Source organism: Rhinolophus sinicus, linkage group LG14 (assembly GCF_036562045.2).
Source record: "Rhinolophus sinicus isolate RSC01 linkage group LG14, ASM3656204v1, whole genome shotgun sequence".
Lineage (NCBI taxonomy): Eukaryota > Metazoa > Chordata > Mammalia > Chiroptera > Rhinolophidae > Rhinolophus > Rhinolophus sinicus.
In genome coordinates, this window is record NC_133763.1 from 4,769,528 (window position 1) to 4,790,008 (window position 20,481).

The 20,481-nt window shown below is 42.0% G+C and overlaps 1 protein-coding gene and 1 long non-coding RNA gene across 3 annotated transcripts in view; one reads left to right on the forward strand and one right to left on the reverse strand.

Moving 5' to 3' along the window:
- Positions 1-20,481, forward strand: part of TPD52 (tumor protein D52) — a 186,332-nt gene that overhangs the window by 94,357 nt on the left and 71,494 nt on the right. For both annotated transcript variants that reach the window (XM_074319266.1, XM_019725571.2), the window contains exon 2: positions 6,965-7,146. In XM_074319266.1, the coding sequence (XP_074175367.1) occupies positions 6,965-7,146 (182 nt within the window). The remainder of the gene's footprint in view (positions 1-6,964; positions 7,147-20,481) is intronic.
- LOC109444299 (uncharacterized) lies at positions 7,384-14,470 on the reverse strand. The gene is made up of 3 exons (XR_002136826.2): positions 13,948-14,470; positions 12,149-12,359; positions 7,384-10,924 (listed from the first exon to the last, which is right to left on the reverse strand). It is a non-coding gene; the product is annotated as an uncharacterized LOC109444299 (long non-coding RNA).

Sequence of the window (20,481 nt, forward strand, 5' to 3'; positions counted from 1 at the left end):
AGAGAGTTATAAAAGGACAGCACGAGGGGTCCCTGTGGTTGTGGAACTGTCCTGTAATGACTGGGGTGGTGAATACATGAACCTTCACAGGACAAAATTGTACTGAGCTACACAAAGATCACGGACACAACTGGGGAAATCTGAGTGTCAGTTTCCGGGGTGTAATACTATACTGTGGTCTTACAAGGTGGTACCATTGGGGGAACTGGGTAAAGGACAGGGCTTCTCTCCATGTATCATATCTTAAAATTGCATGTGTATTTACAGTGGTCTCAAAATAACCAAGTTTACAATCGTGTCACTAGTCTGTTAGGCCCAGCACTGGTAAGACTGTGAATTCCATGGACGTGAGCCCATTATCCCACCTCATTTCCTGTGAAATGATTCCTTTGGTTAGAAGCACGCTGCGTGGAATACCATGACGATGAAAATGGGATTCTGTATGTTTCTGGATGGTGGTTTTGGTAGACGCTCTGTGGGCCGGGAAGGGACATCCATATTCAGAGTGTCTATTCCAGTGATAACACAGCCATTTAGAATGGTCCTGTGTCATCAACTGAGTACACAGCTGATGCTCCCAGGGGACGATGCCAATTGGAGGCTTAGTATTGGTCTCTGCTGTGGGCAGTTGGTCATTTCACGGTGTTTGCAGTGAGATCAACGTGGGTGAGGAGAAGTCATTGTTCCTGAATCCATACATCACGTCCGTCCCACAAAAACGCAGGCTCCTGCTGCCTTGGTGACTTTGTAGTTGGCCAGTGGTCTGGGACATGCTGAGAAGCCCCTCCTACTCCTGCGACAGAGGCACCTCCCCGTTGCCATGGCCACTTGGTTCCTGAACCCATTTGCGAGGGGCAGGAGGGGCTGGGGAAAGAGCTGACCGGCGTCCACAGGGCTGGTTATCTTATCCCCTGGTCGTTAAGATCCTTTTCCCCCGAACAGATCATTCACATGTGACTCATTTATTTTCTCACTCTGTCCATTCAGAGGGGCCTGTCTGCGTATCTTTCTCAGACCTTCTCATCATCTATGTTCCAATCATGTTCCTTCGAAATCCCTGAGTGCCCAGCACAATCATTCATCATTGCCCACAAATCAGTATAAACCCGTACCTTAGGCTGCGTCTCTGTCCAGGTGAAGCCATCACTGGGCACCGCTCAGAGCTCCGCCCACTGGAAGGCTGGCCTCCAGGGCCACTGCGGCTCTGCCCTGGGGTCACCTGGACATGTCTGTCAGCATCCCCGTTCTGCGTCAGGGTCTGGCACACGTGTGCCGGGTAGTGAGGGCCAAGTAGTAGAATAGCTTGCCCACCAGCCCAGACCTGGTGCTCAGCCTTGTCCTGTTCTGGGCCCCCCTCAGCACTGGCAGCTTTTTGGATTACATGGTAAAAAAAGTTAGAGAAGCATGTCCAATAGGGTATTTTGCCTCCACAATTCAGAGGCCCACTGGGCATTGAGCTGCTTTCTCGGTGGTAAGAAAGGGTATCTTGCCGGAGCCCAGACCACTGGCCCCAGGAACTTGCCCAGGGCCCCGCATTTTTGTGGGAGTTACCTCCCACCCTCTGGCATACGTGTCTTACCATGTCTGCAGGAGGTGGAACTTCCTGTTTCCAAGTGCAGTCAGCATGTGTGACGGACCAGAATTAATGGAACCCTCAGCTATATGTGTCGCCTACTTCCATGTCGAGAGAAAGAAAGCATTTGTTAGCTTGGTTATTGCATACCCGGTGCTGGGGGATATTTGACTTGCTCTGGCCGTGAAATCACATCTGGAACAACAGCTGCAATTGGAGTTACCACTTGATTAAGTTCACGATCATCAACTGTCATTCTCTAAGAACATCTGTTTTCCGCAAGGCCACAGAGGCGAGTTGAACAGGGCTGTGGGGGTCACCACCCGCGCCCTTCCTGTCCTTGAAAGTGGCACTAATTGCTGCAGTGCCTCCAGGAATGCAGTGTATCTGGCGTGTTTGGTAGGTAGGGCAAGTTCTAGTATCTTCCGCGTGGCTTTCTCTACCTTGAGCCCTCACTCCATAGACCAGGGAAAAGTATGGAAGAAAAGACGCCCTGCAAGAGACCTTCTCGTTCTTTCAGTTTCTTTCTCCATGTTGGGCTCCCAGCTTTTCTCTCTTCTCGTCACACCTGCAGGTTCTCTGACCTCAGCATTCTGGCGATGACTTCACCAGCACGTTAACAGCAGGTTTTCAGGATCGCATTCTGTTAGGTTGGTGCAAAAGTAACTGCAGTTTAAAAGGTTAAAAATAAATGCAAAGCCTGCAATACTTTTGCTCCAACCTAAAAAGACCTTCATTGTGAGTTTTCTTCACTTGCAGATCTAATAATGTCTGTATCATCATCTCTTGTTACAGTCTTACCTTCAGGTTCTCAAACTCCGGAGCCCTTCCCGGATGGCCGTTTACCCTGGTCATGTTCTCCAGGCCCCTCACCAGGTCTTTATCTGCCACTATTTTTCTGGGCCCTCCTCCCGTCCTTCTCAGTCTGGGACCGCCTGCAGCCATTCTGACCTTCTGGAATTGTACTCCCTTCATCTGTTGCCTGGCCTGCCACCCTGTGTCTCCTTCAGTGAACACACCTTGCTCTGATAGCTGTTCTGCTGTGTGCTGCTGTCTGCGCTTAGTCCAGGGTTTTTTAACCTCGCTGCGAGTGACATTTTGAACTGGAGAATTTTTTGCTATGGGGGCCATTCTGTACATTGTAGGATGTTTAGCAGCACCCCTGGCCTCTATGCGTTAGAGTCCAGTAGCACCCCCAGTCATGACAGACGTGTATCCACACATTCAGACGTCAAATGTTGGGGCTGGTGGGGGGAGGCAAAAATGTCCCACTTGAAAACTACTGGTTTGTCAATAAAACTTGGTGTGAGTGGGCCTATAAGAAATTGATTAATGTTTTTCAAACCTACCTTTTTTATAGGCACTGTTTGATGGCTGTGCATTTATTTAATCCTCACAGCAACCCTGTAAATTTGTATAACTATTCACCCATTTTACAGATGAGTAAACAGCAGCACAGTGAGTTGGTGTAGCACGTGCTGCCCCCGCCTCAGAGCTGGTAAGTGGCAGAGCCCGGATGGGCACCACCTGTCTGTCACACGGCAGAGCCTGCCTGGGGAGCCCTCCTGCTCCCGTCCTGACTGATTGTTCACACCTTGCCAAACAGCTGTCATTTTGATTCTTTGCTTTACTGCTTGGATGTGTTACCTATTGCTCCATGACCAGTCATCCCAAACTTCATTCTTCTCTAGATAATTTATTCAATTATTTTTTTAGAGAAGAGAAAAAAATACTGTATTAATTTTGCCAGGGTAGTTAATGCCTCATACTCGGTGTCTGCATTTGGCCTCACTGCCAGGTATTTTGTGCTTGACAGAAAACGGACTGCCCTGCCTGTAATCTTCTCATTGTTCCTGTCCTGCTCGACCTCTCTTCTCATTCCAGCTTCTGGGATTCCTGGCAGGACAGTCCCACACCTTCACAGGACTCTTCACAATAGATCGACTTATTTTCACAGCTTCGTCCTTTCACGTGTATTTTTAGCTGCAGCTTCCTTCCATCTGCTTCGCTAATTACCGCTCTCCTGCGTGCTCTCTGTCCCCTAGCACCTTGTTGAAATCTCCTGTAGGCTTTTGTCTCCTTTCCGTCCTCTTCAGTAATGAGGATTTGTCATTTTTTCGTTCATTCTTTTACCATCATTTAATGGGATTTCAGGAGGGAGAAAGAGAAATGTAAGCGTTCACTCTGCCACCTTGAACCACGAGACCATTTATTTTAATGAAAAAACATTGTTATGAGCATGACATGTATTGATTAGGGTTGGGGAAACAAAAGTTGTTGCAGCACAGTTAATGGAAGGGAGTCATTTTAAAATTACTTGTCAGAGAAGATGCATATTGAAATTTTTTTCTTCTTGCTAATTAATACGAAGTAAAACACATACACTGTTTCATTGTTTTTATTGTTATTGTTTACATTAGGAGAGGAAGCTGGGTAGGATTTGTCTTCCATTTTTAATGTTTGTTATTTTATAAAATCCTTTTTATATTTTAGAATGTTTAAGAATTCTTAGTACTAAAGTCTATAGGTATCCAATCCTTTTATTTACAAATGAGAATACAGATCCAGAGAGAGGTTAAATGACTTATTCAAGATTTTTTCGCTATTTATGGCTGAGTTGGCCACAGGAAACCTAAGTTTCCTAAGTATTTCTGTTATTCTGCTGTATAGTTGCCTTCCTTTGAAGTTTTCAAATAATGTTTCTATTTTTTTTCTTCTGAGGCACCTTGTATTCAAGAATCACTGCTCAGGACATCGTGTCACTTTGACTATTAGGCACGGTGTTCACATGTTCAGTGAGGTAGCTGGGCCAGTTGGTAGCCCATGTTTCTTTTAGCAATGATCACCTCTGCTTCCAAGCCGTAGAGTAAAGGCCCTCATGTGCGTGAGAGGGATATTAGATCTATGCCCGATGCTCGCTATGTATATTACATTTTAAAGGTAATATATATTCTTTGCGTTCCAGATTTTCTGTAATACGAAGAAAAATAGTTCTGTATAGAAATTATTAGCATTTGATAGTTTTGAGGAATTTATATCTGTATAATATTACTGTAGACATGTGTAAATTTGTATAAATGTATATACACACATGTACATACATGTATACATAATATACGTATGTATATAAATATGCACACTGCTGTTTTTAAGTACACCTACCGGCGGGCCAGTGTTCCCTGCAATGTATGGGTTTCACAACCCAGTACGTATTATACCGAATGAATTCACTCTTTGACTTCTGTGGCACTGCTACCCTTTGCCTTTACTCTCTGCAGCCAGGTGGGAGCAAGACCCTGCTGTGTCCCCTCTGTGTTGCTGCGGCCACTGCTTCGGTGGCGATGACGGCCCTTCATCACCACGTACTGTCGTACTGGCCGTAGCCCACATAGCTCTTCATGGTTGTAGGGAGATTATGTTGTTTTAGGGACAGGCCCTCGTGGTGGCTGCATTCTCTTCAATAAATGTGTAACGAGTGCATTTACTCCGGGATCTTCCTGTTTTCCAAGGCTGTTTTAATTAGACCTTGGCTTCAATGGAAAGTCTTCCAAAGAAAAGAAGGGGCAGTGAGAGGAAGAGGAGAGAGGGACCGTCAGCCACAGGAGTGGGACAAGGGAAAGCGAGTCATTGGGGAAATTGGGAAGGAGCCACCGTGGTTGCGAGCGAGTGAGCAGGACGAGACCCCAAGCTGCTGCTCTGCCTGCTCTTCCCTGAGCAGTGCTCTTCTCAGCTGCGCTGGTGGCAGCTGCTGAGGGTGACGAAACGGCTCCCAGCAGAGGACCTCAGTAGCTGCCCTTGTCACTGATGACTTACTTCGCCTCACCTGTAGAGGACAGCTCGTAGCTCCGTCTGTGTCGAGCCTATCGGATGTGTGTGTTTCATCCTTGGCTGTCTGCGAGAAAGAACTATTTTTTCAAGACACGTGTTTAAGTACCTTTAATATTATCCTGTGTGGAATTATACAACTCGTATTATGGCTCATATTCCTGGCTACCTTTCAGCTCTATTTGGCATCTAGGTCTACGGCTTGTCTTTGGCTTAGAGCGACCCTTACTTATGTGCTAGGGATGTCTTCCCAGTGTGTGTCAACCCGCTGGGACAAACTTGTCACCACCTCCTCCAGCAGCTAAGCGATCTGGCATCACCCACATGCATTCTGACTTTCTTGAGGCAAAGGCCGTAAACTTTTGGACCATGGGGCAGCATGTGTGTTTTGCCAGATTTATAAAATGAAAAACTTCTTTTCAACATATAAACATTTAAATAGAGCAAATTTTGCATCGGTACATGGATTTCTGGCTTTTCTTGGAAAATCGAAAGTTATGGCAACACTGGACTTGAATTGCAACAGCAGCTGGACCTACAAGTGGTAACTGTACCTTACGCTGGCACGTCCTCTTCTCACCGAGCCCCCACCCAGCCTGGCACTCGTGTTTGTAATTCTTGGAGTCCTACATGCAGTAGCATTCAGTCAGAACTATGGTTTTATAGTTTTTAAGTACGCACACCATCAAGCTGTTAATAATTCTCACTTGAATAACAAGTGTAAAACTCATTCCAAATACAGGATGTATGTAGTTGGATCAAATGCATATTCTTCTGTCATTCGCTCTCACAAATAGGTCTGAGGATTGCCTTTAGTGTGAGCCAAAGTGCTCAGACATCACACCGCACACAAAGAGGGGTTGAAGGCACAAATCTTACGCATGGATATTTGAAAAAGAATGTTTGGAAATACGCTGTCAGTTAAAAAAAGTAAGCAGCCTGCGTTATTTATTCAGTCATACCTCAAGTTAAATTCAATGTTAAAAAGACTCCTAGAACATGAGCAGCACAAAACAAAGAAGCTATTTTTTCCTCTGAAATTTTACTTTAGGAAAAAGAAGTCAATTATAACAAAGTCAAGCCGTTTAAAAATATTGCGCAATGAGAACTTGAGTTCCGCCTACTAATCAAAGGGACCCTTCATCATTTTTACCTTAATGCGTTGTTTAAATTTGTATTACAAGAATAATCTCAGTAAACCGGAATTCGAAGGCATTTTTTTTGCAGATGGTCAGTACTAGGAATAAGGCCCACCGCCCTCTTGGATGTCCTCTCGGGTACTCAGACCTTCCCCATGTGGGGACATGCCAGATTCCACTCTGGGCCACCACACCATGCCATCCCCCGCCACGTGCAGAAGCCTCCGTTCCTCTGGCCCCTCTTCATGAAGGAAAGGGAGTCTGCCTGGCTTTTTAAAGCAAAATTCCACTTAAATATAGCGTATTATTGCTACAAAATGTAAATATACAGCAGATGACTTTTAAAATGTTTTCCTGTAAGATCTTATTATACTATCATACCTTTATACTGAATTATATGCATCTAAGTATCTCTTTTCATGTTTAGGGCTCTCCAAAAAGTGAGCAATCCTTCGCGTCTATGCTGAGACATTCTCCTCTCACACAGATGGGCCCTGCCAAGGATAAACTGGTCATTGGACGAATCTTTCACATTGTGGAGAACGATCTTTATATAGATTTTGGCGGCAAGTTTCACTGTGTATGTAACAGACCAGAAGTGGATGGAGAGTAAGTAGAATCATTTCCAAACGCTTTAAGCATGTTCCTTAACGTTGGGATACCTCAAAAATATTGGACTTTGTTGATTGTTTGAAAAAAACAGAAATTATGCATATTTCCTTTCCTAATGCTAGTTAGTCAGGTTGGGCCAGAGTCACGGCATTGCAAAGCAGTGAGAATAGTTTCGGGGAAGATTTGAATGTTCATCTCCCCCCCCCCCCAAATGATAAACAAGAGTCAGGGCTCACGCTCTCCTCCTCTGGCTTTGTAGGCTGGGAATCTTATTTCTAACCGCACGCTGAAGGGAGCAGTTCGCTTCCGCCAAGATTTAACCAGGAGAGTGTGGTTAACTTCTTTCCCTGCCTACCTGTATGTACACATGCCCCGATGGCTGTGAAGGTAACGACTACACCTCTTATCTACACACATTGTTTTGGGGGAGAAATTTTCTAACTTAGTAATTCCTTGTTGTCCAGTTTTTAATTTGTCATGAAAAGAAGGTTTATACTCTTCTCAGAATATCTAGTAAATGTCTTGGTTTCTACACGTAGAAATGCTTATGTTCTCCCCAAAACCATTCTCTAGGTCTCTCTTAGCTACCTGTCACTTAGGCTTTGAAAGTATTGTAGAAAAGGACCAGGTCAGCATAATTACTGTACCAGTTACTTTGCTTCCTGCCTGTATCCAAAACCAAATTTGTGGATGGGAAATACTTTAATCAAATCTTACCTGTTGGCTTTATCATTAGTGGAAGGATGATAACAGCAAATGGGAACGTAAGGGACCCGGATGCGTCTCTGGTCGTCCCCTTTTCCCACCTGCAAGTTTAGATCATACCATCACATAGGATAGCTGTTGGGCTGAACACACATTTGCTGTCTGCCTTCATGGCGTCAGGCCTCTGGCAGGGTGGATTCTGGGAGGCGAAGTCTCAGTAACGGCCAATCTTCCTGCTTTGCTACATTTATTTAATTAAGTGACTGTCAGTAAGATGTAGGTATTTACATAATTCGTTTATCATTCATCAGCCTAATCTCCTTTTTAAAAATTCCTTTTGAGAACTGTTTTTTCTCTTCATTTAGACTTATGTGTGATTTAATTGATTCTACGTTAGAACAATTTAAAGATTAAATGCAATGAAAAATAACTGAAATTTAAAAAATACCCAGTTTAGCACATGTTTTAATTTTTTCACCACTGCTTTTGATAAGTTTGGTGGCATTTCAAACTTAGAGTAACCGATAACAATCAGAAATCATTTTGGTTAACTGAATATCCCAATTCGCTAAGTAGCACCCTTTTAATAAGTTCTATAACTCTTCTTGTTTAATATTAGTTTTTGATTACAGTTTAAAGAAACAGTTTTCAGCCTTTGTCTCAAGAAGCTCTTGAGTTGTGCAGAAAGGCTTCAGTGATTGCTCGGGGGGTACAGGGGAAGTTAGGTCCTATTCTCAGAATAGCTCTACAGTCATTATTTTACATATTACAGTTCTGGGAACATTTTGTTTAAAGTGTGTGCGGGGAGTGATGGTGAGTATTTTTACTGCAAACAAATGAAAAGTTTGAAAAACTTTTGGAAGAAAAATTAGTTCTAGAAAGAGACTACATTAATAGTAACATTCAGAATATAACCATGTATTTAAACATGATCGATATATGGTGACCTACTTAGAGTGAAGTGCAAAATAGAAATACTATAAGTGAATTTGGAAAATTCACTTTGGAGGTTTGGAAGGGACCTAATGCTTACAGTATCAACCTCAAAAGTTTTAACCTTTATAAATTTTTTTTTTCATCTCAGCTATGACTTGAAATCAGAAATCAGACTGAAACAAAATAAATTGCCAAAACTTCCTTGGCAATTATCTTTGAATTAACTGACTTGCTAAATTAATCAACACTCTGTTCTCTTCTCTAAAATCCACTGACTGATACCAGCACTACATGGAAAATTAGAAATTAGTAGTCCTCTACTAGACTGGGCACTTTTGCTTCTTGCAGTTGAGGTATAGTTTAGGAAAAAACTGTTGTGTTTGTTCCAAAACCTATTTATATTCTTGTTAAGTAATCTATTTGATTATGGCATAAATTAATAAAACATGAGTACAGAAAGGGTTTTTGTTCTTATGAAAGACATTTTTTTTGGAAAGACTCCATAAAGGAGAGATGATCTTTTTTAAAACAAAATTGCTATTGAATTAGTTTGAGCAAGTAAATCATAAAGACTGGGGGGAAGCATAACAATCTGGAAGGAATTGCTTTCCAAATATCCTTCTGTTCCTGTTTGATTTGAAAGCAACTGACCCTGGCGATCACAGACCTGCAACAGGGGTGTTGTTTACGTAGGAAAGCAGTACACAGCTCCAGGGAGTAGACCTCTGCTCAGCGAGAAGGTCCAGCCCTGTGTCAGAGGATTTGGTTAGTGCTAATTAAGTTCATGTCTTCACAGTGTATGTGTATACTTTACTTATGAGTCCTCACTTTGACCTGCTTTTTCATGAACCAACCTGAGTCAGAAGGCTTCTACTGTGACTTAAAAATATAAATCACTTGGCCCATCATCGTGTGAACCTGCCTGCCCTTCTCTTTAGACATTTTTTCTTTTCTTATTGATACAACACACAATTTCCCAAAATTTGCCCTAGTGTGGATCAAGACCCCTTTCCATAGCCCCATCTGATAATCCTAACAGCTAGTTTCTGAAAACCTACATTGGCATTTTATGTATATTGTCCAATTTATTCCTCATAAGAGGCTTAGGAAGCAGAGCATATTATCCCCATTTTCCAATAATAGGTCGCCTGTTACCACATCCTTGGTGAAGGTGTCCATGTTTATAGTGCACTGTGGTCCTTGGGGAGGTGTCCATAGTGATTGGACAGTGTCACCACCAGTGAGCTAACGACCAGCGGGCCCAGGCTTTGTTTCGGAATGGATGTGTGTCATAATTATAGTGATACACAGGAACGGGTTAATGTCTAACAATGATTAGTAGCGTGGAGCCAGCAGCCATGCTGTTATTTGGGAATGATATATTTCAAAAAAAGTTTATTCTACAAATAGTGGAAAGATGACTCCTTACATGTAATGCTTAATTTTTAATTCTTTGATTTTTTAAAATAAGGTATGTCATCTACTTTTTTTTAAAAATCTTGTTAAACCTAAAATAGTTTAACGTGGTTATTTTTTTTTTGTCTCTGTTTTTGATGACCAAGATCATAATTGTAAACGTTAATTTCTGTACTGTATCAGTTCAGGCATACAGAATTACTCCTCTTTAACCACGTAGTCCCCCAGTTATATATAGTTTTCGTATTTCATCTTTCTTTAGGTGTCATCTTTCTTTTTCTGCTGTTGTGCCTGTGCCTGCATTTTTAGCTTGCTTAGACCTCATTATTTCTTCTTCTAATATTCTGATGGCTGGGAAATCGGTCACTACATTTATTGTACTTAAGAAAGAGAATCACTAGTGTTTGAGTAAGGACCTGGCAGCCTCTTCTGTAAGGAAGTGTATGTACTTCAGTACATGGACTTCACCATGTATTTCGACAGCTTCGAAACTCCTCTGCTTAATTCTCATCGTGTTCTGAGGAGACTCGATGTCACCAGATGACCAACGTCCTGATAAGTGAAGTGTTGCCGTGTGAGAGTCTTGCTCGTGTTCCCTGCCTGCTCGCTGATGCCCTCGGCAGGGCTGCTCACATATCAGAGCCGTGTCTGCAGAGCCCGTCGAGGTGCTGAGTGACCTGGACATGAGCAGTTGCTGTGCTTGAGACCTTCACACCTCCTGTCAGAACAGTCGTGGAAAGAACACAGGATTAGTGGCTCTCAAGTACTATTTGAGATGGTGCCAATTCTTACAGTGAAATTGTACATAAATCAGTAAATTTCTTAAGAACATTGATCAGCCCGTAATGTTGCTTCATGGCATTGATTAGTTTGGTTGGCTTGGCATACACCTATGATACCTTTTACCAGTCTCAAGAATTAAGCTGCTGATTTTATGAATTTCATTTTTCGATAAACTGGGTCATGGTGCAATTTTTCACTGAGCCAGCAAATGTTTAAGGGGGAGCTGTTACGTTCCTCTTCTGTGTTTAATGCTAGCGATGTATAGATGAAAGACAATCCCTGCTCTCAGGGAGCTGATGGTTGAGTCGGGGGATAGAGAAGTAAACGTACGTAACTCCAAATGAGGTGTAGTTCCTGTGTTCTGTAGCCCTGGAGAAGAGGGACCGATGCATCTGTCAGCCCTGTCGGAAGCTTTCCCAGAGGAACTGACAGTGGAGCTGAGTTGTCAGAGATGGGCAGGAGATACAAAGTGCGGAAAATGGGGGGAGCCACACCTGGAAGTTTTAAGTGTGGGGCAGCCTGCTCTCCTGGGAACTTAAGTCGCTTTGGAGGAAGTAAGGCAGAGTGGCCAGGGGGCACGAGCCAGGTCTCCAGGGGATTTGCATGCTTTTGGGAAAAATGGGGGCTTTGTGCCAAAAGTGGTAAAGAGCCATTAAAGTATTGTAACAGGTAACATGGACGAGATCTGTGTTTCAATGAGATCATTTGGCAATGGTGTGGAGCATATACTGGAGGAATGAAACTGGAGTTAGGGAGGCCAGTAAGGACGCTTCTGGAAAGAAATGATGAGCGTGTGAAATAAGTCTGAGCACCAGGAAGGGAGACTTTCATTAGCAACCTAGGACACAGAAGAGACAGGTCTTGGTGACTGAGTAATTGTGGGTTGTGAAGTAGACGGAAAAGTTTCCAATGATGTTTGATTTCAGACGCAAATGACTATGTGAACAGGAAGTTGGGGTGTATGGTGCAGGTGGAGAAGGGGAATGTATTGATACTTTTGCCTGCTTCAGAAATGAAAATAAAAGTGCCCAGGTTTAGAAGAGTTTGGTTCTCTCCTTCCCACTCACGGTCATAATACTTAACTGATTAGTATCGGTTAAGGCCCATTCCTCCTTTTACTGAAACATAAAATCCTTGTGGTTAAGCAAACCATACTTACCCTTTTGGTTAAAGAACCAAATTCTCCAAGTCTTTTCATTTCATTAAGTTATATTCTAATTTTTCAAGAGTAGTATACATTTCTGTAATATCCTGAAGTCCAGTTTTATAAGTAAAGTCCATTTATTTGTTCATGTGGTAATGAAGATGGTATGTTTTAAAGCTTTATTCCCGCACTGGCATCTCTTTCACAGCACACATGATTGACAGCTCTGAAAAATCGAAGTTTCAAAACAAGCATGATTGGCAGTTCTAATGTAACTAGCACATGCACTGAATGTTATTTGGACTTTTGTTTGGCTTTAAGGTGGAATAAACAAGCTAATTTACCAGTCTTTGTTTCTATTTCAGGTTGTGTGATAATATATAGGGTCAAATAAAGAGTGGGATAGATATTAAGTGTTTCAAAAACTAAAGTTTTCAAGATGGATTGGTGGGGGGAAAGAGAAGAATAAGAATTTGAATTAAGTGGTCCTTTTTATTCCAGCAAATGTGGTCCGCAGTTAAAAAGTGCATGCTTCTCAATAGATGGGGATTGAAAATCATTCTATTAGATTTTCCTTAACAGATCTCTTATTATTTTTTAGGATGAAAGAGCATCTGTTGTATTTAACCTGTTAGTAAGAAACCTTGAGAATATGTATAAATTATAAAATATGATCTCAGAAATGTTCTGAGTTCGTGAAGCACGTGTGATTCAGACTTAGAATAACATTAGACTAAAAAGACAAACAAAAAAGCCTGCGCTCACAGACACAGAGAATAGACTGGTGGTTGCCAGAAGCAGGGGTGCAGGTGGGGAGGTCAAAAGGTACAAACTTCCAGTGATAAAATAAAAAGTCCTGGCGATGTCATGGTACAGCGTGGTGACTGTAGTTAATAAGACTGTATTTCATATTTGAGAATTGCTAAGAGAGTAGGTCTTAAATGTTCTCATCATGAGAAAAAAATGTCTTGTGTAACTGCATACAGCGACAGATGTTAACTAGAGTACTCTGGTGGTCATTTTGCAATTTGTACGAATACCAGATCATAACTTTGTACATATGAAACTAATACAATGTTATCGGTCAATTATCCCTTAATAAAATTTTTTTTTAATGAATAGTATTAGAGGTCTCCCCAGGATATTTGGCATGGCAATGTTTTATTAGATTGATTCGCTCTGTTGGATTCTTTTTTCATTGATTTGCTTCGTGTCGCATAGTCACGTATGTACAGTTGCTGTATTAGCCCAGACATTATGTAAATTTGTATGTCTAATAAGTTTGCTGTATGTGCCTTCCCAGGACTGTAAAGGTTAAAAGTGAATCTGGAAACTACTATGGTGGCTGCATGTTAAGGAATGCAAACAATTAAGTGTTCCCACAAAAGCTTTGAAGTTAATATCTTAATAGGGCAAAGAGGAGAAAAAGTCAAGGCTGCATTCCTACAATCGGTTCAGGCTGTCGTTCTATTGACTTAAGAGTAGGTTTAAAAAAAAAATAAAAGCTATCTTAATAGAAAGCGTGAGTTCTATTTTAGTTTGTTAGAATTTTGTATTCATTTCGATTGCCACTTGATAACATCTAGAGACTTTCAGGGACCAAGAATGTCAGAGTGTATTTTGTAATTTGTGATTAATAAGAACAATAACAGCTACCATTTGGTGAGCACTCTCTGTGCTGGGCACTTGGCTAAGAGATTTGCATGTATTGTTTTCTTTAATCTGTTTATTACTCTAAGGTACAGACTGTTAAATTCCTTATTTTCAAAAACCACTAAGGAAAGAATGGCTTGCAGAGATTTTAGGAAACTTACCCAAGGACAGCAGCTAAGCGAGCAGACCCCAGACAGTGAAGTTCTAAGTCCGTATCGTTCACCACTGCTTTATGCCCGACAAGTACACTTCCAGGGTGCGTGTGTGTGTGTGTGTGTGTGTGTGTGTGCGCGCGCGATCATTTTCTCAGCAAATATTTATCGAGTCTCTTAATTGCAGTGTGCTGAATGCAGTCTGGAAGGACTGCATTCCATCTCTAGGAGGAAAGATACACAGAGTACAGGAACACAGAGGAATCGACGAAGGAATGCCTGAAGGAACTATGTGGTCAGGCGTGGAGGTGGGCAAAGGACAAGCCCGAGAAATGCAAGTGGAAACGGTTTTATAAACCAACAGAAAAAGGGGGCCTCCTCAAAGAGATGGAACTTGAGCTAGATTCTGAAGGATGGGGAAGGGGTGTTGGGAGATGGATAGTGACAGGGATAATGGCAGGACGGCGTGAGCACAGATTGAGCCTGAGCTCGGCAGGATTCCATTAGTTATCTACATCTGTGGAACATACCACTCCAAAAGCGAAGGGCTTAAAACAATAAACATTATCCCACACAAATGCCGTGGGTCGGGAATCCAGGAGTGTCTTAGCTGGACGGTTCTGGCTCAGGGTTTCTCAGCAGGTTCAGTGAAGATATCAGCCAGGGCGGCAGGCGTCTGAAGCCTTGCCTGGGCTGGAGGGTTTGTTCCCAGGGCTCCCTGCATGCGGGCGGGTTAGTGCAGGAGGCCTCGGTGCCTGTCACGTGGGCCTGTCTGCATGGGGCTGCTTGAGGGTCCTCATGGCACAGCAGGTAGCTTCCCCCAGACTGAACGGTTGTGATGTCTTTTGTGACCTAGTCACATATTGTCACTTCTGCCACATTCTGTTCATTAGAAGCAAGGCACTGTGCCCAAGGGGAGGGGAATCGCTCTCCACCTTTCAGAGGGCAGTGTGTACAAAATGTGTGTACACATTTTAAAACCACTACAGTGGTCAAGAGCCCATGGCCTTGGCTAAAGTTTGAGGGAGGAATGAAATGTTTGCTTTGCTATCCAGGCAAGAATCCTTACAGAAAACTCTGACTTTCAGCCAGGAAAGGTATGACCGTGGAGAGACAGAGGAGCGGTATTTGGGGATGGGTATTTTGGGACGAGGACACTAGTCGTGGTGTGTGGGATGGAGCGGGCAGCACGAGGCTGGTTCTGAGACTGTCGTAGGTGGGGGCTGATCAGGGGCTGGACGAGAGTGAGAAGAGATGGGAAAGGAAAGCGAGGGGAGACTGTTGGGATTTGGTGACTGGTGCTTGGGGTTTCCAGCCAAGGTGACAAGAGAAAATAGAGATTCAGGCAGTAGGGTGGTGGGAATAGTTACTGTTCATCGGGCAGGACGAGAGTTCCGTTTCAGGCACGTTGTGGTTATTCTGTGGCTATTTGGCTGTGTGGGGCTGGATTTATGAGAAATCAGGCTGTAGAGTAACAACACTAGACCTGGAATTAGCAACTTCACTGAGCTCTAAGTTTCTATATCTTAGCAAAAAACCAAACCAAACCAAAATGCCAAAACCAAAGGCAACAACATCAGTGCAGATTTGTGTTTGTGCCACAGTAAGTGCGAGTAACTGATTTGAGGAGATGTTGCAGGGTTAGAGCTGAGCAGCTTTGTTTCTACAAGTGAAATGCAAATGTACAAAGAGCAGATGAGACCCTTTGGCAGAAGCAGTGTCACCTTGCCAGGTGGATTCAGTGCCTGTTCTTACTATCCAGCTTCAACCAGAGTTCTCAACATTCATTCATTTCTAGTAGATTTCTTATTACTTTATCTTTTTTTTTTTACAACTAGGCCTCTTGTTCATTTCTTCCATCTCCTTAGCAGATAATCTTATCTCCTTAATTGAAATCAAGTTCATCCGTTAGTTTAATCCATATGAAATTGCTGGGGTTTTTAAAGTAAAAAATAGTTGAATATCTGACATTTCATATGATTTAATCTAATACTCTCCGGATTTCCTGTTCTCTCCCTTAAATTTTCTGTGTGTCATTTTTTTCTCAAGAGTTTGATAAAATTTCAAAACATTTTACCTTGTTTCTCCTTCAAACTACCGTTTCTCCTTCAAACTCCCTGTCCCCCAAATTGCCCTTGTTTCTGCATTTCCATGCCTTCCTCTGTCTAGTCCAGCCGGCTCTGCCCTGGCCATTATGGGAAGCACCTCTTAAATTCGTCAGTGACCTTCTGGTCCCCTTCCCAACAGCCTTGCTCAAGCTTTCTATGGTAGTCGGCACTGTTCGTTGGCCCTTCTTCCCTTTTCTGAAGTTATCATACACCGTCACGTTCTGTTCTCCTACTTCCCTGTTCCTTTTTCACCTTCCTCTAACAGGGCTTTACAGTGTTTTAGAGGGCAAGGGGGTCGGGAGGGCTTGGCACCTGCAGGGCAGTGGAGCGGGGCAGGTCAGGCGGAACACGGGTGGAGAGCGAGATGCTTGCTTCTGGGGCGATATCCGTCAGTAAGAACAGGAGCCGTTCATTTACCCAAGAGCCAAAACCCCAGCTCAAAACGCAGTGCTTTGGGGTGCCTGCCTGTGGTTTAAAAACCACAGCACTAGAATAATTGAAAAATACTTGGTATGCCTATAAATGACACAGAAAGGTGTCTGTGTAGAGGTATCCCTTTTTTATTTGGTAAGTTAGGAATCATTCAGGCTCAATATAGTCTGATACTTGAAAATATGATACTTTGTTTTTAGCTTTAATTTTTAAGAAATGAATTTTTCATAAATATACTATAGTGAGGTTTCTTTTAAAGTTTTAATTCAGAACCTTAATTTGGACCTAAAATAGAATACTTTGTGTTCCTTTTTAAAATGCAAATTAGCTATTAAGTAGGTATAATGAAATCCTTAATTAGTACTGACTGAGCATATTATAATGTTCATGTGGATTTTATGCTATTGCCTATGTCATTTTTTTAATTTATTAAGCAAATGAGTCTTTCCTTGATGTATTTTCCTTGAAAGCATTTTCTTTTATGTACAGTACTGTTTTGAAAATGGGTTTATCAACTATTTGCTATGATATATGATGGAGACAGCTATGCTTCTTTCACTGTGGAGTATTCTTGTGAATATCCGTATTTTGACACTCAGGGTATTTGCTTGAGTTAACCATACCTCAAAAGTTCTGTTTCACTCACGTCCCTTTTTGTTTTGGCCTTTACGTTACATTCATTTCATATTTGCTAGAAAGATATATGCCAAATTATTTTTGAACATTAACAACTAAACGTAAACTCTTTAAATCTCAAAATCTATTCCAGAAACAAAATATCTTTTTCTAATTGCAATTGCAAATATTTTAGTATGCCTGGTTCCTGAATGTAATTAATGTATTTAGAAACTTGAATTCTGAATTTAGCTTGTTTTTCAAATACTGTGCCTTCAGCCTGAATTCTTTAAGTTTTTGTTTCGTTTATTTTACTGAAGGAGACAATTGACGTTTGAAGGAACATGTTCCAAAAGTATAAAGCTCAGCATGTGCTAATTTGTGAGATATGTTCTATATATGTTGGTGATGGTGATGGTGGCGATGGTGGCGGTGGTGGTGGTGATGGTGATGGTGGTGATGGTGATGGTGGTTGATAATAGCAGCAGCCACTTCCTAATTTTTAGGACTCTTAGAAAATTCTCCCCCAAAGGAATCTTAAGTTACTTTAGAAAATAAACATATGCTGTATCTTTGGGCAAAAATAATTTAAAACGTCTGGCATAGTGCCTTGCCGATTATAAGTTCAGCATAAATATTCATTGCTTACTTGTTGGATAGACAAGTGTCACAAAAGCATTTAGCTAACAGTAGGGTGTTGTAGATAATGGTTGAGATACACTGTTCTTAGTTTTCTGTTGATGTTATAAAGGAATAAAATTACCTTCGTTGAAGAGGATTGAGTATACCTGTTTCAGTAAAGAAATGAAAGCCATCTCAATTTTAAGTAGAAAAATCATGTTGAAATAAAACATTTATTATTTTTCAGAACTGAAAATTAGGAGATATTCGTTCTTTTCTTTATAATTTTCTAATATTATCACAACTGTTACATGTGTTACAAGCTATTGCATAGTCTCTGATTCCTGGGGACCCTATGATTAAGTGACGTCTGCACTGTCCTGTCCCCACAGCCCTGCTCAGCTCCTGTAGACCCGTGCCTATGGCGAGAGTCTTTACGGAGTCAGTCCGTCTCATGTTTGGTCTTCCTCTTGTCCTGCTGCCTTGCATTTTCCTCCCTTCAGCATCATTCTCTTTTCTTGATGTGCCCGGAAGTGGGACAGCCTCAGAGTTGTCATATTTGCCTCCCGCGATGTTGCAGGCTTAATTTGCTCTAGGACCTGCTTGTTCATCTTTCTGATGGCCCATGGTATCTGTAGAGCCTCCTCCAACACCATGTTTCAAATGATCGATTTTTCCTTTTTTCCTACTAGCCTTCTTCACTGTTCAATCTTCGCATCCGTACACAGTAACTGGGACTACAAGGGGGTGGATGATCTTAGCCTCGGTCCCTAACGACACATCTTTGCTCTTGGAGATCTTTCCTAATTCTTCCATTGCTGCCCTCTGAGTCTCAGCCTTCCCTTGTCTCCATTTGAACTGACGACTGAACCACGATCAGCCAAATCTTTTACATTTTCAGGGTCTTTATTGTCTGTGTTAAAGTTGTGTCTTTCTCCTGTAGTTGAGATTTTTGTCTTCTTGATGGTCAAATGCTGTCCTGTTTTGGCGCTTTCTTCTTTCACTTCCATCAGAAGTCATTCCAAATCATTGGTACTTTCTGCTGGTAAGATGGTGTCATCTGCATATTTTAAGTTCTTGATATTTCTTCTGCCAGTTTTCACTCCTCCTTCCTCGAGTTAGCCTATTTTCATATGGTAATGTTCTGTGTACAGACTGAACAAATAGGGAGATAGAATGCACCCATCTGACACACCTTTGCCTACAGGAAACCATTCTGTTCCTCCATATTCCGCCCTGCCGGTGGCTTCCTGTCCACAGTACAGGCAAGGCGGGGACAGTCAGTGCTGAGGCACGCCCGTTTCTTTCCGAGCAACCCATGGCTTTTCGTGATGGATGCAGTCAAAGGCTTTACTGTGGTCTGGAAGACAGACTGCCCTGAAATTCTCTGGAGCTCTCCAGCATCCAGCGAATGCTCACAATTAGATCTCGAGCGCCTCTTTTTTGAATCCAGTTTGAACAGCCGGCATTTTCTGCTAGCTCTTACTGTGTTTAGTCACTTTTCTAAACATCATTCGCCCTGAAATAAGTATTCCTGAATTTGAATCCTGGCTCTGCCACTTATTATTTGTATGTTCTTGGGCAAGTTGCTCAACTTCACGGAGCCTCAATTTTCTTACCCTTAAAAATGGATGAATGAAATGATGGTACTTACTCCAGATGGTTGGTGTGAGACTCAGATGAGGCCATCGTCATCACAATCGTTGTGAACAACGGACATTACTGACCCTTTTCTACATGTGAAACAGATACTGTACGTACATTCCTTACTATCTATACCTACTTTACAGTTGTGAGAAGAGAGCCTCAGAGAACTTGTGACTTCCCAAATCACTTGGACTTGTGTCACTTGCACATGGCAGAACACTTGAAGACTTGTGGCTTACGCAGATAGGGACTTACGTTTCTTGCAGAAGAATTCTGTCTGTGGGTGGCTTCTAGGGTCTCTCCAGCAGCTTGACAGCCTCAGCACTGGCTTCTGCTCCTTGTGTCACGGGGCAGTAATGCTGCGGTTGTCCTGAGCAACCTCTCTGTGCCCCAGAGCGGAAGGGAATGGGGAGGGACAGTCACGCTCTGTCTCTTTTTTATCTTGCAAACAAAAGCTCTTTGAGAAACCTCTTCTAGACTTCAGCCTACCTTTCCTTGTTAGACCTGTAGAAGACGGCCGCTTCCTAGCTGCACGGGAGGCTCTGCCAATATTCTGAGCAAACATTATCCAACATCTACATAGTACTGTTTTTCTTCTGGAAATTTTGTATTTTTCAGAATAAAAATTATTTACCTTTGTAGAGTGGCTGCATTTTCAATGTAACGGTTATGTGTCCCTCCCTTCGTATCATAAAACAAAACAAAAATTAGTGACTGAATGCTTTTTATATTAGAAATGATTACTAAGATATGTTTGTTACAGGGAATTTCTGATAACATTTTTCAACTTTCTATAGTAAAGAAAACATAATACATAATTAAGGTAATGAGTTTTTGCCTCTTTCCGTTCTAATTATTATGTTTTAACTTATGGTAAATGAGTTTGTTCTTTGCTCATTTCCTAAAGGGTGGTTATTCACTGATTTCATTTTCTGAAAATAAAATTATGTCACAATTCTTGGAAACTGCTTATTTATTTATTTATTTATTTATTTTTCGGAGGTGGGGGTGGGATGAAGAGTGGGTGAAATTAGGTCATAATCCAAATTTTCCATTCATTCCTCAAATATATCACCCTAGCTTACTATTTTATTCTGTCTTTTTTCTATTTGAGGTAAGT